The sequence below is a fragment of the Balaenoptera borealis genome, assembly GCF_965194805.1.
Source record: "Balaenoptera borealis genome assembly, chromosome: 4".
Lineage (NCBI taxonomy): Eukaryota > Metazoa > Chordata > Mammalia > Artiodactyla > Balaenopteridae > Balaenoptera > Balaenoptera borealis.
In genome coordinates this window covers 30,228,717-30,251,465 of record NC_138861.1, presented here as the reverse complement: position 1 = coordinate 30,251,465, position 22,749 = coordinate 30,228,717, and the positions used below count along the sequence as shown (strand labels likewise).

Below are 22,749 nucleotides of genomic sequence, written 5' to 3'. Positions count from 1 at the left end.
TGGTTCCAGTTTGGATGCCAACAGGCTTGAGGCCCAGATAGAACTGATGTTTCAATCTGAGTCCAATGGCAGGAAAAAGCTGATGTCTCAGTTAAAAGGAAAGTCAGTCTTTCTGTTCTACTCAGGCCTTCAACTGATTGGATGAGGCCTCCTGCCCCACATCAGGGAGAGCAACCTACTTTACTCAGCCTGTTCATTCGAATGTTAATCTCACCCAAAAACACCCATTTGCTGTTTGATCAAATATCTAGGCACCCCACGGTCCAGTCAAGTTAACCATCACAATACTCTTGAGAGTCAGTAAAACTATAGTGATAAAATAGTTCAAGAAAAGAGCAAAGGATAGTGGTAGAAAGTTAAGCATATAACAGCCATTAGCTAATTTAATTTGACCTACTAAAACTAGAATTTGGTGTTTTCTTTTTCTGTATTCTTAGAGGCACCTTAGTCTATCTGCATAGAATACAGGTAAAACTGAATTTGGACCCATCTGAATTGAATCCTATGTGATATACAGCAATAATTTTCTGCAGAAAGATCTTCTGTCAGATCTAGAGTGGGATAAGTTATCAGAGAACACACTAAAAAAAGGTTAAGTGTGCATTTCCTAAGTACTGTGATGTAGTCTAGTGCAGTGTTAAAGTATGAAAGCTAGAACTATACTGCCTGGGTTCACAGCCTAGCTCTAAGCTCTACCTCCTACCAGCTGTGTGACTTTGGGCAGTCACTTAACCACTCTGAGCTTCATTTCCTCATCTGTGAGTGGGGATAATAAAACAGAGCTGTTATCATAAAGCAGTAAAAATCGCTACCAGTTCTGTATAACTTTTTGCTAATTTTATTATTTCTGATTCTTATACTAACCTGTTCTTTTTTTCCAAAGTACTTAATTGCTTGCTAGAGATTGAATATGGGAGGTAAAGTTTACAGTAGAACTTTGAAGAAGGACAGATAATAAAGAACACTTGTTCCCTTGTTTATTGTCTATCTCCCTGTTTAAATGGGAATTCATGAGAGGAATGATTTGTCGGTCTTATATTACTATAAATGTAACAATATCCAACACATAGTACACACTTAATATTTGTAGAAAGAATTCATTCTTCTATGCAACATATATATAATATACATATATGTACATATGTGTGTGTGTATGAGAGAGAGACAGCTTCTGCCCTGAGACCATCACTGTACTGGGCATGGCAGATACAATGGTGAACAAACATCCACTTCTGTGGAACATATGCTTTGGTGGGAGAGATATTAAACAAATATCCACATACATTAATAGGTAATTATAAACTCTGATATACTCTCATCAAATATATAATGTGATAAAGGAAATGGATTCTAGGCTTGCACTTATTAATATATTAGTTATATTAATAAATGATTTTGTTATGAAGATGCCATGAAACCTAATATTAAGTGGAGGTTTACATTTATAACACATGATATTGAGCATGGTTTAACAAATTTCCATTCTTTTTTATAACTCGAGTTCAACTGAATTTTATTCCTTAATTAAAAATGTTCACAGAACTTAACACTTTCTGAAATTACATTGCTTATTTATTCATTTACTATCTCTCCACAACCAACTAGCTTTTAAGCAACAAGAAGGGCTTTTAATGGTAGTTAAATGTTGCTAAATGCCAATCGCCATTATGCAAATTATTGTCACTTAAATTTTTCTGGGAATGGAAGACCTCTATTGACTTAATAAGTAAGAGACAGACTAAAATAAAACATGATAAACATATTCATTTTATTATATCTGAGGGGATGTTACAATTTAACCTGTTTAAGAAGAAATTTGATGAATGTTATTTTCTATATTTACTTCAGGAGCTATATATATCTTAAGCAGGAAAGAAAAAAATTCAAAATATGGAATATTCATGTGTCATATATATATTTTTTTAGTTAGAAAAGCCTAAGTGTTAAAATAATTCTCTCACGAAGTGATTGAAATATTAAAATATATTCATGGGGAAATTTAAAAATGATGATAATACAGTAATACGAAAAACATCGTTAAAGCTTTACAAATTCCAAAGACCATTCATATATATATTTTGAACCTTACAACATTCTGATATTTGATGAAGTAGATTTCAGAGAGAAATAAAGGTACGAAGTTTTCTCTTTTCTCCTTCCCTCTCTAACAATCCTATCATATTAGATACAGAATGAGTGCTCAGTAAATAATTGGGAATGATTATGATGATAATAATATAATGATGAGGTTGACATTCTATTTAGGAGCACGGTCTAGACATAAGGTTGGAATGTCAAGGAAAGAATGTCTAAGAAGATGGGAGGTAAGAACCCGGTTCACTCTCTGAGTATTTATTATTAAATTTAGATCACCCTGCCTCCCTTTGTGCTGATCCACTCAAAGTCTCTGTTAAACTTGGAAAGAATCATTTTAATCATTACAGAATTCAGGCAGTGGGACCCTGAAGTTAGTAGGTTCTTATTATTTTTACAGCTAGACATCTTTTCTCCAGGCCACTGGATGAAAATTCTGGCCCCAGAGGTGACTAACTTTCCAACTTGTGAGTCTCAGTTTCCCAAAATGTAAAATAAGTAGCAGTTCCTCAGAGACTAGTGGTAAACGACGAACAAGGGAATGTGCACAAAGTTTCCAGCCCAACCTATTATATAATAGGTCCTCAACAAATAATCAACCCCAAGCCCTCCACCCCGCAGTGCTATTGTAATCGAGCTGCAGGCTTGTTCAGCAACGCAGTCCGATACTGCAGTAATGAACCAGATTGCTTGGATAATTGGCATTCTCCCCACCAAATGCAAGATTGATAGATTCAATAGAAATCTATGCAGTTACCCATTTTGTAAGAGAGTTCTCATTAAGGAAATGGATTAATTGGCTTACTGATGTTTTAGTGAGAGCCAGATTTCAATAAGTGGACTCCACAGTCCTGAGAAAAGCAAATTAAACACTAATAAAGGGAGAAATGTGCTTGCTTAGGCTGAAGTCTCAGCCATAGGCTCAAATCTAGGATTCGAGTATAAGATTTGTCAATGTGAGTGGATATTAATGTCTGACAGATGAAAACACTCTGATTTTTTGAAAAACAAAGACCTCTATTGACCCCATGTTCCCTACTAGCTACAGTATCTTTTCTGTGCTTTATCTTTACACCCCAAAGAATTGTTCTATCCTCATTAGTCCCTGATTCCACTCCTTCTTTCCTCACTTGAGCCTCTAAGGGTCATGTTAAGGCTTTCCCACTTCTCCCAAACCTCTCACGCCCCCTCCCTCAATGCACTTCACACAAACTGCTCTTGACAGGTACACTGTTAAATACAAAGGCTGATTCTCTGTCCCTATCTTAGTTGACCCATCAGTAGCATGTGACCCAGTTGACTACTGTCTCCTCTGTCAAGTTATTTTTTCACTTGAATTTCAGGACAATAGATTTCCTGATGTCTCTTCCCACCTCAAAGGCTGCTCATTCTTGGTCTTTTCTGCTGGTGTCTCCTATCACCTTAACTTCTAAACTTTGGAATATCTATAGGCATTTTAAATTTATTATGCCCCAAACCAAACTACCAATCTTCCCCAGCAAACCAGCTTTTCACACAATCTTCCTCATCTCAATACAACAGCAATTTATTCCTTCCACTGCTTCTACCAAAATCCTTGGAGATGTCAGTAACTACTCAATTTCTTTTACATCCCACTGCCAAAGAATCAGTAGATCTGTTGGCTCTCCTATAAAACAGCAGTATATTTCAAATCGACCACTTCGCACCATCTCTGCCACTGTCATCCTAGTCTAAGCTATTATCATTTCATCATCTATTCTCTGGAATACTGGAATAGTCTCCAATCAGGTCTCATCCTTCCTGCCCTTGCCCTCCACAGTCTGTTGTCAAAACAGCAGCCAAAGTGTCAAATCAGAACACATCTCTCTTCAGAATTCTCGAATGGCTTTCTTTCTCCAAGATCCTCAACATTGCCTATAAGGCCCTACACTTCTGTTACATTTCTGACCCCAACTATTCTCTTTCTCTCTCATTCACTCTGCTGCAGTAACATTGGCCAACTTGCTCTGTTCTGGACATGTTAGGTACATTCACCTCAGGGCTTTTGCGTTTCTCGTGCTCTTTTCTCTTGCTGGGACAGTTTTCTCCCAGATATCTGCATGGCTTTCATGGTTTTCAGGGTGTTACCAAAGGCTGCCTTCTCAGTGAGGATTCCTCTGACTACTCATTTCAAAATTGCCCTCTCCCCAACTCCTCCCAAACACCACCCTACACTAGATGGTCTTTCTTATTTCTTCTGGGCCTTAAACAGTAATGTCCATCTGATACATTGTATGTCTTAAATTTTAAATTTTATTTGCTTACAATCTGTCTTTTTTCCCATTAGAATTTGAGTTCCATGATGGCAGGAGTTTTAGTTCATTTTGAAATCCTTGTGTTTAGAACAATACCTGGAATTTAATAGGTACTCAAATATTTGTTAAATCAATCAATACATTGACTTGCCAAACTAAAATTGGAGAGCCTATTGATTTTTTGGCTCAAGTGAGAGCTGATTAATTTACTTAAAAAACAAATCCAAAAATTTAGCTTTCATCTGGTACCACCTATTTTCCTTTTATATTATATTTTTGGAGGCAAAATAAGTCAGACATAATCTTTAATTTCTCACATCCATATATATCACAAGGAAGGTGTTGCTACACAGGAGAGATGAAGAAGAAATCATATAGCTTGGCTCAGAGCTATGATATTTTTTGAATATTCCTTTAAAAATATTTATATATTTAGTTCTGCACTTTTCTCATAAGTAATCTGACCTTGGAAAGACCTTTATATAAATTTATAGTAGAAACCATGCCATGATACCAGTAGAAAAGTACATACCCAATCTACACTGAATTATATTAAACACCCTTTTCTATCCTCAAGCATCAAGAATGAATGAAATTCAAGCCAATTAACAGAGAAGAAATTCCAAGGGATATTTTTCCAATGAAATTTTAATTAATTTGCCTTTGCTTACTTTTATTCTGAAAGCACAATGCCATTGTGTTTATTTCATGATTTTATGTGTTTATTTCATGAGTTTATTCCACTCTCTAAAGCTACAATGTCAATACTGATTGTTCTAATGAACATTTATGATTAATTCTGTCCTCACTGAAATTGCATTTCCTTTTGACCAGCAGGTGTACAAGTGACAGCTCTAGACTACTCCGTTCTACACAAGCTAATTGGTTTGAAAGAAGCCGGAGAAAAACAAAAGAACTTAAGTACAGAAGGTTTCTAAGAAATTGGAAGTCTAAGGATTATAAAAACATAGGGGTCCACGGGACTTTAAAGACCGTTTAGACAACACATGCAGGAGTGTGACCCTTGGTAGCGTATTGAAGACCACCAGTGTCTGAAGCAAATACGTTAAAGATAATGAATTATCTGTTCAGAATGAGATATTGTTTCAACCTTGAAAAAAAATGTTAATGACATATTAATTATCCCTATTCAAGAAGAACTGTAAGCACATATACACTGCTTCCCTCTATTACTTTCATGGATTTCCTTGTTACCTGTGGGTATTCAATTACTTTTAACTTAATAAGCATTAAAATCACTATGTACTGAGTCAATAGGTAATCAAAATAATATTGCTGTTTGTTCTCATAGACCATGACTGATTCTAAGCAGCTATGGTATTTGGAACAATGAAGATGAGAGAAGAGATATATAAGTTCTTCCAAAATATGCATTTGCTGTGGCTGAATTTGCCGCCCAGCTGTTTTCCATAAAGTATGACATTAGGACAATGGGAAATGGGCTTAAATTGTAGACTGAGGGGCTTACCATGGATATAAAGAATACTTTCCAAAAAATGAGGATACATAGATATTCAAACCAAATATTGCAAGATCAATCTCATTCAGGAATGGTATTATGACATCTCAAAAGGGTAAGATTTTTCTCTGCCTGGGATGACGAGGTGTGACTTCTCAGGGTTCAGCTGTTGCTAGAACAAAGTGCCATTTAGTGTTTATCAAAAGAATCATTAATTCTGAAAACAATTTTTTAAACAATAAAACATTTTAATAAATACTGATTATACAACTGAAGTAAAAAATTTATTTCACAATTATGAAACAGAGGAGACAAAACAGACCTTGGAATAAGGAGGATGAAAATTTTGATATTCTGAGAAAAGTGTGTATACACTTTTTTAATGAAAATATAGCATATCTGATATAGAAAACCCAAATCATGGAAATAATACATTGTGCCTTTTCAAAAAGTTGGAAATATAAAATGTGTACTATATTTGCATTACAAAATCTTTGCTTCCTTGGAGTTTAACGAGAGCTCATTTCATTTGGGGTAACACAAACTGATAATGAAATAACTTGTTTGAGTTGGAAGTAAAACACTCAAAGACTATTCACATACTTTACTCATCTTGCTTTCCCCAGGGCATTTGCCCCAATTTCCCACCACCCTCCCAAAATCATATTGCCATGGAGACTATCTGGGTATGGTCCTGACCCTTGTGACTCTGTCTCCTTCTGTATGGGAAGCAGGATAAGGGATAAAAACTCGAGAAAACTTTTTTAGGGTTATAACCTGTGCATATATAAAGAGAAAGTATACAGATACTGTTAGCTTTTCTAGGAATTTATGAAAATATGAATCATTTATTATGTAGCAACACAGTGAAAAAACAGCAGCTGTGGCATCTGTAAATAGTTCTTACCGAGAATTACAAATGGGATTTTTGCTTGACTCTGTTAAGTCAAACTAACACCATTTCAGGGAAAGTCTATTTTAAGCAGTGACATACACTGGGCTTAGTGGCCAGGAGAAATGTCTTTCCTGAAAAACGTGTAAAAAAATACTAATTAAAAGTCAATATTTTCTCAGAGTAACAGAGTAGGCAGAAATACCACAGACAGCTGCCTTACCCATTTCTTCTGTTCTACAGATGTCTGTTTCTTTCTCTCACCTGCCCCTCTATTCCTCTTCTGTTTTCCCCATACATGTTTCATCTGATTTTAGAGTTTAATGGGCATGTTTCTGGCAAATGCCAAAATCAAAACGATGAGAATTTTTGTTCTTGTGTAATTTCAATTTCTAAAACCTAAGGCACTTATACAAAATTTTAACGAATAACTAGTAAACTTTGGTATCATGCATATCAAGCAACTCACCGATAGACTGGATTTTTCACTTTTGAATCAATTTTCATATTGAATCAATAACAAGTAAGTATTAGATAAAATCTCTCTCCTCTTTATGGTGATGCTTGTCTAGGCTCAAACGTTATCAGAGCCGCACATTGTGTGATTAAATAAATATGACTGCTAAGTGCTCTTAAATGGCATGATTTCTCTTTCCTTTCCTCAAATCAGTCAGGGATTCCTCCCTAGAAGTAAATATCAGTCTTATAAGAAGGGTATTAAATCCAAACTAGGGTAGCAAATTTTTATCAAGGAAATCCGCTTCTAGTCCTAAAGTCAGAATTCTAAGAGGTCCAAAGCAAAGCTGCTCGACTTGGATGTAGTGATTTTTCTGTCCTTAGGGAGGGAAATTCAGCCACTTCCCACTTGCATAAGCTCAGCACTCAGAGCCAGTCTTGGGGCTGTGCTTGGTGCTGTGGCCCTGATATATCAAAATTTATTATTTTGCACGTGATGAGCATCATTTGGGGTTTCTAACTTGTTCAAAACCTCTTACACATTTCAGGTAGGGCCATGCCTACTTTTTGGCACAGATGTTGGAGTTTCGATTGATTCTTCTCTGATGACCATTTTGAGCAAGTGAAGGCAAACAATGCAAGCAGTAACCTCCTGGGTTTATCTCCAAAAGGATTCATCTCATATTATATTTCTACTAAAAACTAGGCTATCATGTTTACAAGAAGTATATAATAATAAATAAAGGAGTTGAATATAATTTTAAATTAAAACAGCAGAACATAAAACGTTTTTGCAATACAACAAATTTGTAAGAATAAAATGGAGCAAATATATGTCTCCTAACAGCTGACACCAGGATCCTTCTTGAGGATAAAGAGGACTTTCTTCGAGTTCCTTGATAAATTGTTTGAAGAAGGAAAGTGATATTTTAAAGACCTAAATGGACAAGAATGAAAGAAGATGACCAAACTCCTGAGAGTCTGCAAAAGCAGAGAAGTAAGGCCTGTGTGGGGCAGTATTTGGAGGCAAAAAGGCTAATTATTATGGGTCAAGATTAGTGCCAGGGTCATTGCTACAGAGAAACTCCCTCTGTGCCTCTAAACCTTCACTAAAATTTGCTATTGACACAGAGGTCTCTGTGAATGCTGTTTGTGTGGGAATCTAGGGAAAAGGTCAACATTGTCTGGGATCTGGGAGAACTGGAAGAGGATGCTACACCCAGAACATGGAAGTATAAAAAAGAAGCCAGAGCATGGAGTTATTCACTATTAGGAAAGACATAAGAAATCTCTTACTCTAAAAGTTCTAGGGATAATTAGAATATGAGAAGCTTTTAGCTAAATAATAGGTTTTGAGTCATTGAAATTTATTTAAATTTCCAAACATGAATGTAAGGAAATGCATGTTTAAAGTGGTTATTTGTAGAAAGTGGAATTATAAATAACCTCTATATTTCTCTGTATTTTCCAAATATTCTAAAATAACCATGTGTTATTTTTAAATTAAAAGGAAAATGTAAATAGATGCATTTTCTCATTGGAAGATATCAAATATAAAATTTATTTATTTCTGTATTACTGTTGGTTTATGAATGCTACATAAAAGAAAGTAGGTATTCAGTTTTAAATACTTATCATGGAATTTTGTCTTCTGTATTCTTTATTCAGATTTCATGCCCAGACATAGTTTATAAAACAGTGGACAGGATCTCTGTATAATCAGGTTGCAGTCTATAAAGGAAAATCTCAGCTGGCATAGATAAGTGATCCACTAAAAAGAAATTTCTGATCTAGTGAGAGCTTAAAAATGTAGATGTTGATTTATGTGGCATTCATAACCTAATCATTTTAAGAAAGGAAAACAAAATCTGTCATTTCTCAGAAATTAAAATGGATGTATAGTCACATATTTTGTTCTTAAAATATCAACAACTTGTTCATATACTGAAGTTTAATATATAAATAAAGAATAAGAACTGAATAAAGAATAAGTACCACATTAAATTCTTAGAAATATACATATAACATATGGTAGGAGAAACAAAATAGATCTTTAGCAGATGTTCAGTTACCTTGATTGCTACTAGATACAAGTTATAAAATTCAACAAATCTATTTTCAAAAATTTTACTTTTATTATTACCAATAATAATTTGGACGATAATGATAATTCCTTTTTTTTGGCCACACCTTGTGGCTTGTGGGATCTTAGTTCCCCGACCAGACCAGGGATTGAACCCAGGCCCTGGCAGTGAAAGTACCGAGTCCTAACCTCTGGACCGCCAGGGAATTCTCTTAAAAATTCCTTTAAATGGCAACTGCTGTTTTTCTCTCTCTCTCTCTCTCAGTTGGAGTGTGTGTCTGTATGTATCACAAGGTGCTTTATTTTATGATATTCTGATCAAATCAAAGGTACCACTAAATGGCAATCTTTTTTTTTCTTCCTATTCTGTGTTATTTTTTTCTCTCCCTTGAAGTGATGAATAATGACAAACATTTAGAAAAGAAAATCTTTCCACAAAAAGAGTAGACTAAAGGAATGAAAAATATCTTGATTTATTTCATTGCATTTTTCACTTTTATTTTTAGTAAAAAAAAAAGAGACAAAACCCAAAAAACAGAAAACCTATTGTCTGGATTTTTAAATACCTACCATGAATGTGTGTATAAGCTCTTTTAGGCTCTAAAAACAGGATTCCTTATATATATTTTATTAAAATCCCATATTAAATGTTAAAGTTTTTTAAAAAAAATAGATCTATGGTCCTACCTAGGTCATTATTGTACACAAGGCAAAGGAGAATATGTATTCCATGAAAAAAATCACATAAAATGACTGTTTTCTGATCCAAGAACTCAGAGGTTACATGTGCTCTGCCTTCTCCCCACAATTGTACATTCCATTCCTTTCACCCAGATGCATCCTTCATGTTTCTCCATTAAATGCTCCCTATTTAAAATTCTGTTCATGATTTATCTTCTTAGGAAAAATTCCATGTGATTTCAACTGTTCCAATTACCATCCTGCCATTTCAGGGTCTTTTAATATTTATGAAGATGTTTTGGACATTTTTATGTTCATCTATTTCATCATGTTCTGGGACACTAGCTATCACTTTATTTGTCATGAGCAATTTTAGCACCAGTGAGACTTTTTTTTGCCTGAGGTACTTTGCTCATTGAGCACCCTGCCACCAAGGGGCTTCAGCCTTAAGCATTCATGATTTAGGGAGTGAGATTATTGCACAATTTTTCCTTTTACAAAGAAATATCCTTTTCCTGTTAAATGAAAATGCAATTATAATCAGGAGTTGAATTTGTATGTTTCCCTACAAATCCCATAATTGCTCCTTTCCAGACAAATCTTCTAACTCCAAACAGAAATGCCTACGCGCTGCTCCATTAGACATTGTTTTCACTTAAATACAATATGCTATAACACAGGATAAACATCAACTTACTTCTTACATAATTGTTTTGAGGGAAAAAGTCTTAATATTTGTTTAAAAAAAGTCACTTTTAAAAATCGAAATAGTTAAACAAAAACGTTTAAAACCACAATTTAAATAATTTCCCAATTGAATTTAATCCCTTTCCCGTAGGGACAGTTTTCTCTCCTCTTTGGTTCCTAGGCTCCAATGCTTACCATCATTTTTTTTTTTTTTCACATAAAGTTCAACAGAGTTATCAGTCTACTTGTGTATTACCAGAATATAAGTACTAAGGATGAAAAATAAAAGATAATACATTGGTAGTATTTGATTTTAAGGAAGAAAGAGATAAGCAGTAGTTTAAAAAATCATTAAATGGAACTTAGTTGGGCTTAGATGAGAAATACAGCTCTGCCAGATAACTAGACATCCCCAATCAACAGTCTTAGTTTAATTTCCTGATCTGTAAAACGGAAGTAAAAATGTCTAATTCACACAGATTAGTATACTGATCTAATGCAGAAGCACCAAGCATAATGCTTGACACAGAAGTACTCAATAAAGGTTAGCTTGTTTTCTCTTTCCCTTCCTTTCTTGAGTCAGATCTATATGGAACAAAAAGAATGAGCTTGCACCGAATGAACTTTAAGACACATTTCAGGTTATGTTATAGGAACGAGGTCACTAATCTCATGCATCTTAAATCAGTACACTTAATATGAACAGCCAATTCGTAATTTCATGGCAAATGTTCACAATCAAGAAAAGTCAAAACGACCTCCATTCTGATCTTGTGTATTTTCATAGTTGTGTATTCTCATGTGAATGTTCTTTAAGACTTCCCCCAGACCAATGGTATTTATAATTCCATTATTCAAAAAGCATTCATTAAAGTCATTCACAATAATTATGCTACTAGTCAACAAATGCAATGAATAGTATCCTCATGCTTAGTAATTGTTCATTAACTACCTACTTCATTGAACTGACAATAACAAATATAAAATGAAACTGCTTACTTCTCTCATATTCACAAGAGAAGCATTTGATCTCTTTCCCTCTCTTGTCATTTGCAATAAAATAACAATCACATAACTTATCAAGTGGTCCTTGCCATGTAAATGCCTACTGTTGCTAGGACTGATATTTTACAAATTAGAAAACTGGAATATCTAGATATTCTATTCCTAAGAAAATAAATTTTAGTAAGAACAATATAGAAATAAAATCACAAAATACCTCTAGCTGTTTAGATAAAAGATGATAAATGTGGTGGATAATGTTTTAATGTATTGCATTGGCCTGAATCTAGTTCTTAAAGGACAGAAGTTGTTTGTGTAGGATTTGAAGAGAGACTCAAGAAGATTAAGTGTGGGTATTGACACTAAAACACTGGAATATTTGCCAAGATCAAAACCACTTGTACTGTGATAATGAACAGCTTTAAATGTCTCTTTCACTAATGGTAAGTTCCTGGAAGCTACAAGAATTTTTTTTTTTTTTGGTTTATTTTTTTTCTATCCAAATTTTTTCCCCCCATAGTCACTTGTCTTAAAGAACTACAAGAAAATAATATTTATTTCTCATCTTGGATAAATTTATCCAAATAACACTTTAAAAAATTCTCCTTAGGGTAAGAGCATTTACTATTGTTATTATTCAATAAATATTTATTATCTACAACCTGGAAGACACTATATTAGATGTTGTGGGGAATATGGAATAAACAGAGCATGACACTTGCCTCCAGGAACTGGAACGTTAATGTAATCAACACTGATTGATTAATTAATTCATTCAACACTTATGTAGTGAACCCATAGTGTTGGCCAAAAATTGTGTTAGATATTAGGGAAACTGTGGTAAAAGAGATAAAACTGTCCTTGCCCTCATGTAATTCATAATCTATTGGAGAGACAGACATGAAAAACAATCAAGTAAATAAAAATAACCGTTCACCAGCACTTATTAATACTTTAAACTATAAAAAGTCCCACAAAAGAATGGGTCCCCAGAAACAGAATAACAGGAGACGAGTACATAATTACATATAACTTTTAGAGTGCTTATTACTTGTCAGGTATTCTTGTACATGTTTTACACGTATTTATATTTATTTATCGTAACAAGGGTACCAAAAAAGGTGTTCATCTCCATTTTAGAGATGAGGAAACTGAAGCAAGGAGAGATTAAGTGATTTACTCAGGGCACATGGCTGGAAAGGAGCAGAGTCAGTACTTAGACTCAGATAGGCGGCTCCAGAGCACATGCTCTCAGACTCTAGCACATAATGTTCCTAGATCAGGCTAAAATTTGTGATGCAGATTAAAGTTAGACAGTGGAAGTACACACCTACAGCCTCTTTCTATGAAAGTTTCCTGGAATAGGTAGAGTTTGAGCTGAGATTTGGGCATGGTTAAGAGATCAGGATATTTTATTTAGGAGGAAGGGATTTCTAGGTAAAGGGAATAGCTTGAAATAATGAAATGAAGGGAGGACAAATGGACTTTGGCAGCTGAGATGTGCAAGCAAGGATGAGGCTAAAATAGTAAGCTGGGCTATGCTGTGGTGGGTCCTCAGTATGCAGCCTGATACGGGATGGTCTGAGGCCAAAAAGACTGGGAAGGAAAGACCTCCTAGGGGGCTTTTTAGCGCAGCCGACCAGAAGAGAGATAATGAAGGTACAAACCAAGAGCCACAGAGAGAAGGAAAAAGAGGGAGCAGATGTGATAGATGATGTGTACGTACAACTGTTAAGATACGGTAACTGAATGGATGGTGTGGATCAGGCTTGTATGAGGGAGAGGGAGGCTATGAGAATGGATTTGGGGTTAAGTCAGACATATTTTTAGCAGGGTGACTTTGGGCAAGGTACTTTATCTCTATAAATCTGTTTCCTCATCTGAAAAATGGGAAATAGTATATGCATTTGTGGCTACCTAGTCAGGAGTTGAAAATGACTTGCAAATTTTGGCCAAGAAAATATTGCAGATAATTATGCCATTAGCCGGGAGAAAAGAAAAAGATCATTTGGGTCTGTTGAGCTCTAGAGGCCTGTAACATATCCATGTGGACACATTCAGCTTGCAACTAAAACTGGAACTTTAATTCAGGAGGAAGGTCCAGGTTAAAGACAATGATTTAGCTATCAATCACCAGAGAAGACTATGTAGAAAGAACCTTAACTGATGGGGTAAGAGAAGGAAGTCACAAAGGGTGAGTGGAGATTTAGGAAGAGGACAGGGTCAGGGAATCCACTGCCAAAGCTTGAGCCAAAGAACATCTGAGAGGAATCCAATGGGTCTGATCTATGGTAGCTTATTATTTTTTTTTTTTTAAACATCTTTATTGGAGTATAATTGCTTTACAATGGTGTGTTAGTTTCTGCTTTATAACAAAGTGAATCAGTTATACATATACATATGTTCCCATATCTCTTCCCTCTTGCATCTCCCTCCCTCCCACCCTCCCTATCCCACCCCTCTAGGTAGCTTATTAATGGCCTTTGACAGAGCAGCTTCAGTAGTGGGCTGAATGCAAAGCTTGGATTGTTAGGAGGAAAGAAATCAGTGAAATGAAAAGTCATTCTTTCAGTTAGTTCTGGTACTGAAAAAGAGATCAAAGAGAAGTCAGGGTTGTTGGGAGCGACTGTGTGTGCATGTGTGTGTGTTTGAACATGCTTGTTCAGGAAAGAGTCAGTATAATGGGAGAGATTAATGATGCAGGAGAAAGAGAGGATATGATTGATGGTGAGGTCTCAAGTTGATATGAATAACAATAAATCAAAAGAAAATAAGGTGAATGCAATATCATTTATTATGGATCTACTATACTTTTAATGTTTTCATACTTATGCCATCAAGTCCTAAAAACATCCTGTAAGGAATTATTTTTCCTATTTGCAAATAAAGAAACTGAAGCTGAGAGAAAACAAAGAGGTTGCCCAAGGATGCAAATATGGTATTTGATGAAGTTAGGATTCAAATCCAACCTGGCTGAATCCCAAGACCCCATGACTAGAGGAAAAATAAAAATTTGACAAAGAAGAGGAAGGAGTTGAGGGAGTTTTAACAGGATGTTTACAGATGCAGAGTTAGGGCATCAAAGCTGAGTTTGAGGACTTGGGGAAGAATAAAATTCTGTCATTCACCGCTATGGTGCATTTAATGGGATTTTAGAAAGAGACTGCTAAGTAGCTCCAAAAGCATAACTGAGACATGAATTTGTAATGCATGCACTCAAGTGCAGTTATGTGACTTGTTCCAGTTTCTTCAGTTCTAACAGAACATCAGTATTGAACAAAGGCCAGAATTCTAAAATTCACTGTAGGCTGGCCTATTAAAAATAAATGCTGAAGATAGCAGTTGTGTTATTTGTCTATGAATATACTAAACCTAAACTTAAAAAATATCCTGAATATAGAAAGAATATGAGCAATATTTTTTTAAAACATGGGATCCAGTTAAGGATATTACTGGGTAAGTGAGATCAAACAAGTCCTTACATTTGACACTTGCCTTCTGTCCCATCAATGAGTAAATACATGCTGAGCACCTCTTGGGCACCTGATGGTGGGAGGGGAAGGGAGCCCATTACTCATCATTAGCGTCTAGACTTACGAGAAAGAAAAACTACATAAGCAAAGCAGGGTATGCTGCCATATAGAGGGAATTAGCATCTACTAATATTTACTAAATTAAATGGAATAATCCACTGGAGCAGGGCTCCCCAACCCCCGGGCTGTGGACCGGTACCAGACCAGGCGTGTTAGGAGCCGGGCCGCACAGCAGGAGGAGAGCCAGCGCAGCTTCGTCTGCCGCTCACATCACTGCCTGAACCTTCCGCCGTCCCCCCTCCCTCCCCCGCACCCCGTCCATGGAAAAACTGTCTTCGAAACCAGTCCCTGGGGCCAAAAAGGTTGGGCACCGCTGCACTAGAGAACAAAACAGTATATAAAGTACCAAATGAGCAAAGCCAAGACTGAGAGAAATAATGGGCCAAGAAAGGTGAATGTTCACTGGCCTAAGCATGAAGCCTAACTTCCAAGTAATGGGTTCCTACACCAATCAGTCAGTCTTTGCTCTATATTAGGGATACTCCAGGTGCTTTAACATCTACCTCTTCTGTACTGTCATTCCAAACCCTTGACCCTCGGAAAAAGATCAGGGTCACTGTCTATTAGGCAGACACTAGAGGGCGACAGAATCAATCTCATGCTCGCTCTCTCTCTCTCTCTCTGGTGCGCACGTGCACACACACACACACACACACACACACACACTCACTCACTAGCCCACACTAGCCCACCGTCCACAGGGACAAACAGCAATGTCAGGCTAAGTCAATGAGAGCAGGCTGTCACAAGAATCCCATCACAGACGTGAACAACAGAAACATTCCCAGTTAGGAGTCCTCCTGAAAAGTCAGCTAGAGAAAGTGACTTTCTATTCTGAAATTTTCATGAAGATTATGTATGATTAAGATCTTATTAATATATACACCAGACTATACGAGTGAACACTGTGGTGGAAGAGAAAAGATACTAAATGGATATTGTTCCTAGTAAACATCTGTAGGTTCTCCAATTCCATAGCCGGCCCACAGAGGAGGATGTATTTCCCTGTCTACTTACACGTGATCTAATCATTCTCTGAAGTGTTTAAAACTGATGGAGATAAATGGGGTGACATACTCAAGATAACACAAAGAAATATCATATATTATTTTGCTTAAAACACATTCTAATTTTTGCTGTACACTTTATCTTAAATCACAAAGTATCTTGTAGTCTGTGGCCAAGTTCCAGTTTAGTTTCAAATTCTCAGGTATTTCTGACTTAAAAGGTAAGTTTTTAGAGGACTGAATTAGTTGTCAGTATTGCTACTTGTTATTTGAAATAGTCTGAGATTTCCTCAAGAATTCTATGAAGCAAACTGTGGTTCACACTCAATTGTGGATTTAAACACCAATCCTGTGGCTCTTTGTCTATACGCCTTTCATATTAATTCTTCTGGAAGGCATTGTCAGAAACTGAAAATTGAGTAGTTTATTTGAAATATTTTATGGTTATAGAAATATATGGTATTATTATCTATAACAGTACTGAAAACATGAAACAAGTGTAGTTGTTAATTAGATAACTATCAAAACATGAAAGCTACTCATTCATAATGAAAAGTCTCTATTCATAGATTGTACATAAATTATTAACCTTTCAAAGTAAAAAACGCCATAAAGAAATGTCAATAATGTGATTTGAGGCTCCTCCCTCTTCCTCCTTATTCATCTAGCTAACACTGAGATATGGATGGCACTTGTTCGTTTATGAATGCTTGCTAATGATTCTCTTTTTACCTTTATTTGTAAAAGTCATGAGTGACTTTTACCTTCTACCTACCCATTTTACTCAGCAATGACCAAACTCACTGTGTTGTAACTCCCTGTGAGATTCTAAAATGAACAATGTTTCACTGATGGAGGATTGGGAAGAATTGAAGAAATCAGTAAATCAGTTGGGGGGTATGTTTGAATTTAAAAATATATATTTCTTCAGTACAGAAGTATGGTCAATTGGTGGATTATAAACTGCAAACTGAAAGAATATCTATTCCTTTCAACAATTCTGAAAAATAGTTCATGGAAAATTTGAATGCATATGTGACAAATCTGAGATTTATCAGAATGTGGTTATAACATTAAAGCTATGTAAATGTTATGAAAGACACAATAAAGTATTTTAGCAATGCAAATAGATCGCACATATTTTCTCTATTAAGTTTAGATATAATTTAAAAAAGACATAGCTACTATAATTTATAGTATAAAATCTCAACATGTGTTTATCTGACACACTTCCATAGTCACTTCCTTAGTGACAGCAGAACATCTGCAAAATAATTGATCTGTCCTACCTATAATGTCAATGTCTACTATAGACATGCTGGCAAAATGTAACAGCTCACAAAGAGACAGAATACATGAAATAATTTAACAAATTTCATAGAATAATTATCAAGTATATAACTCCGCAAAATTAGAATGGAACCACTATGAAAGAATAAATAGTCACCTAAAGACAGTGATACCAATCTACTTGTATCAATGCTATATTGCAGGAGTAAAGGTATAACTACCCAGAGGATAAGAGAAAAAAAATCATTTCTCACATCCATCAAATCCTACTCTCATAGTTGCTTTCGTATCTACTGTCATTATTATTTAGTACTATGTTATTTATGAAGTATGTGCAGTTTTGCATGGGGCTGCATCTGTTAAAAGCTGAGTCCTCATTGGAGAACCATAAGTGGAAGCGTCACTCTTTGAAAATCAGGGATCATCTTGGAAAGTAACCCTGGATGTTGAAGACTTCTAGGGGAAATTTTAACTTAAGTCCACCAGTGGTTAAAAATTCGAGAATAGGGCTTCCCTGGTGGCGCAGTGGTTGAGAATCTGCCTGCTAATGCAGGGGACACGGGTTCGAGCCCTGGTCTGGGAAGATCCCACATGCCGCGGAGCAACAAGGCCCGTGAGCCACAACTACTGAGCCTGCGCGTCTGGAGCCTGTGCTCCGCAACAAGAGAGGCCACGATAGTGAGAGGCCCGCGCACCGCGATGAAGAGTGGTCCCCGCTTGCCGCAACTAGAGAAAGCCCTCGCACAGAAATGAAGACCCAACATAGCAATCAATCAATCAATAAATCTTTTAAAAAAAATTGGAGAATAAAGTTGTAGAGAATTGAGTACCCAGGATGTAGGAATAATAGGACTATTGTGGGCCAATTTACAAGGCTGAATTGATTCACTGACTTACCTGAGATAGATGCCATGTTGCACTGGTCAATGACTACGTACAGTGGGTAATAACTAAAATAAATGCATTCATCAATACGACAATCACTATCTACAACCTTTCCATGAATAAAAAGTATGCTTATTCCTCATTTGAAGGACATAGAATATAAAAAAGTAGTTTACTAATTTTATTACAAAACTTAATTTCTATATTTATTTTAAATAAAATAAATACTTGTATTTCAAATACAAGTAATTCCAGATGGTGGATGATACCCATGCTCTTCTGATAACTATTTGCTATTTCTTAAAAGTGGAGAAAAAAGTTAGATTGGTTGTCATTTGACTCTCTGGAAATCAGAAATACCGATGGTTTTTAGAAGTCCAATATTACATTTACTTAACCTAATAATCGGAATATATGCTAAAATGACCAGAAGCATTTCAATGTTCTATAGTAACTGTTCAATGGCAATAAAATTATCTTCTGAGAATCCAAAGACCAATTCTGACATATTCACCAACACAATAATTGCCTATTATATGTTCCTAAGAGCCATCAGAAGTATGATTCACTTTCTCGAGCAAAAGGTGCATACCTTTGTTACAAACAGAAAATAATTGCTTTTCTAAGGTCGATTATGGAAACACAAAGTGTGTTTTATGTACTAAGGTAGTATCCCCTCCTTCAATCGTCCCTTGGTTGCATTCTTACAGAACTAATATCATACAAAGGGTGTTCTGAAATTTGGAGTTTCAACCCACACAATAAAGAACTGGGACTTAACAGAGAGAGAAAGGGAATCAATCACATATCAGAAACAAAGTTAAGCAACATGAATTAGCTTTTTGTTGGGTAGACTTTTTGAATAATTATCAAAATATATTCCTTTAACCTAATAAATATTTATCTCATTTTACGTGCCTAACAGCGCCTTACTTAGACTTTTGAACAAAAGATGAAAAGTAATAGGTTTTCATTTCCTTCCTACCATGTCCTTTCCAATACTGAATAAGCTATTTAGAAGCCAGAAAGACCAGATAAGTTTCAAAGGGGCTATTTAGGGGTGGGAGTGTGGAGTCAGAGCTGGTTTATGGCATATGAAAACAAGGTGAATAATCTTGCAAAATGCTTAAGACAATGAATGACTTCGGACCCAGAGACGCTAAAAACTAGCTGTACAGTAGCGTCATTTTCAAGAGCAATGTGCATGTACCCACACACACATACAAACATATTAATTTTATAAAAAGAGTTTTAGAGATAAAATGGAAAAAAACTTACTGAAAAGTCTTCCAAGATTTTCTTGAGTTCTTTGTGACCATGCCTTTCAGCAATATGTGCTGGATCTGAACCCTCCAAATTTTTTATCTTAGATGCCCAAGTTGCTCCTGAACATTGAAGCAAATGAATAGCCAAGTTCTTTAAGCCAAATTTTGCTGCACAGTGGAGAAGAGTTGGAAGTTCTTTGAAATAAGAATCTATAAGCATAAAAATAGGATAATTTTTTATCATATCTCGAACCACATAAGAAAAAGTCAAACACAGTCTACTCCTAAGAGTAATTCCCACAAAGCAGAGCAGACTTTTAGTGTGATTTTGCAAATAAGAAACTGTCAGTAGTTTTAGCAATGTAGACTCTCCCTCTTTCTATTTCTCATCTTAAAACAAATATAAACTAATATTCTCACTAGCATTAGTGCCTCCCCCTTATTTGTTGGGTAAGTTTAATTTAGAAAGGCATATGGACCTCCTAAATGTAAAACAAAACAAAAACATTACATTGTAATAACTCCTTTTTCAATGTACTGCAACATTAACCAAACACTAAATAACAAATAAATTCATCTATAATACTTTTTGTGTTTTCTACTGCCATGCCTAGTTCGCTTCTTTTTGAAGTTGAAATGAACATGAAATTCCTGGGGGTGGGGGCGTTATGTTAGATTTCTATGTGAAATTTTTCTTTCAAAAAGTAACCGCCCAATTCAGCATGAACCTGCAGTATAAAAAAACAAACAAAACAACTAATACTAAACTTTCATTGGGTTATTTGTATGGAAATATGTTAATATAAATGTTTCAGACATTACATGAAATTTCTAAAAATCTTATATTTGTATTTGTATGGAAATATGTATGGAAATATGTTAATATAAATGTTTCAGACATTACATGAAATTTCTAAAAATCTTATATGTTCTGGTATAATGTTATAAGTAATAATCCTAGTTATTACTTTAAAATGTATATCTCAGAAATAACTAATTTTCTTGTCAACTGCATTATTATGAACTTTCATCAAATCTTTAACCGTGGTCATTTTTAAGTCTTTTGTCATTTACAGACAGTTCTGGGTGTACTCTGATGATTTTGCAAATATGTTCCTATAAAAGGGTTTCATCTTCAAGAAATTCATGGAAAAGACTCTGACAAGTACAGGTTTCTGGTAACTGACTGTACTGCTGAACTGAATGAATAAGCATTTTCAGAACTCTAATGAAAAACTGATGAACTCATAAAAGTGCTAACAAAATATCAAGATGAAAAAAAAATGAATTACATGGGACTGAGTGAACTGACGAGGATGAGTATAATTTTTGTGACTTTCTGTCTGAATTAAAAAAAAAAAAAATCCCACAAGGACTTAGAGGCAAAGAATATACAAATCAATTTTCACTGCAAAGTAAAGGAGCTGTTACAGTGGAGGATTACTGGACTGAATGTCAATATTATGACATAGTATGAGTGTGTTTCATGTTTGGTAATTGCAATCATTGTTGCTTTTGTTGTGGTCATCCATGTACAATGCTTGGTGTCAGTCTATTTATCTCTTGTAAAAATAAAATACAGTGTGTGTGTGTGTGAAAAAAAAAAAAAAAAAAAGTAACCGCAACAGCAAATAGGCACTTTTATAGAAATCTTCAATATGGAAATTTCCATCAGGATTTTACAGGTTTCATATCAATGTTCTGGAATTTGAATTTCCTAATTACATGTTAGCTATTAGTTAGAGGACACATATTAATTATGCTTAACTATAAAATGATGAATGTATACCGCTATCACAATGCCAAAACACACACACACACACACACACACACAAACACACACACATGCTGATGAGTGATGGTTTGTTATTATTCTACACTTTCACATCTAGCTAGAAAAATTGTGTTATAGAAATTACACACCAGCTTACTTTAATAGCTATGGCATTATTAGAAGCAAGCAACGTGAAGACTTATAGCAACAGAAACAAAGGCATCAAAGCAAAAGTCAACTGTCTTCCAGCAAAATTCTAAAGCAATGTTTGGGAAAACTGTGAATCTGGCCTCATTTGCTTCTTTGCTGTTTTGTAGACCAAGGAAAAAAAAAAAAAAGGAAAAGAGAGGGGATTTAAACCTGGAGTTTTCAATTCACTTGGGTGTTTCAGGGCTGAATAAATTATCTAGTTTGTTAGTTTGTATGTTTTAACAGGAAACATAACAAAACAAAACAAAAACCTTCAGGACATGTTCAGTACTTACAGTAAGGAAATATTTTATCCTTCAAAATGTGTTAGAACTAAAATGGCTGTAGGTAAATCTAGGATAGTATTTCAATGATAAATGCACTTGTCCCTTCTTATATGGTGTGCAGTGACTAAAAAATTATCAAATATTTTATGAAGATGAGCGTATAAAAGCTGAAACTGTTCAAGGTAGGTACCAATTTTCAAAATAAAAATAATGTATTTTCTCCACAAGGAATTAAGATATAATTTTCTATTTATTTTCATTTAAATGAATTATAAAATAACTTCTGCTATAATTAAACCAAACCAAAGTTAATAAAGAAAAATATTTGCATGATAATGTCAGATTTTTACATGCCCTTGGTCATCTTTCTCTTTGTCATACCATGCAATATACAAAACACATCATCACCTGCCAATAAATGCTTTATGCATTGTTCTTGCACATTGTTATTCTGTTGTATTTTAAAATCACTGTTAATGCAGCTTAAAATATATTTTCATTAAATAAGTGTTTAATCATTACAGGAATACATTCACCTTTTAACCTCACCGACTTCCCCTGTCAGTAAATTCCTCAAGTTTAAGGTAATATAATACTAGAAACAACTACAATAAACTTCATTAAAAGTCTATTTTTGGACACCAGGAAGAATAAAAAGGACCAAGTGGACATGGTTTTCCAGGGCTCATTTCTTAACAGTTTTGAACCATGCTTTCCGGCACACAAAATCAAGAAGTTCTGCTGATTTAAGATTATGCTGCTGATACTAAAAGGGAGTACAGGTTTGAAGTCTGGCTCCTTTATTTTC

At 35.1% G+C, this 22,749-nt stretch overlaps 1 protein-coding gene across 8 annotated transcripts in view; it reads right to left on the bottom strand.

Moving 5' to 3' along the window:
• Positions 1-22,749, bottom strand: part of BANK1 (B cell scaffold protein with ankyrin repeats 1) — a 485,507-nt gene that overhangs the window by 160,519 nt on the left and 302,239 nt on the right. For all 8 annotated transcript variants that reach the window (XM_082390995.1, XM_082390996.1, XM_082390989.1 and 5 more), the window contains exon 7: positions 19,705-19,901. In XM_082390995.1, coding sequence (XP_082247121.1) covers positions 19,705-19,901 — 197 coding nt within the window. The remainder of the gene's footprint in view (positions 1-19,704; positions 19,902-22,749) is intronic.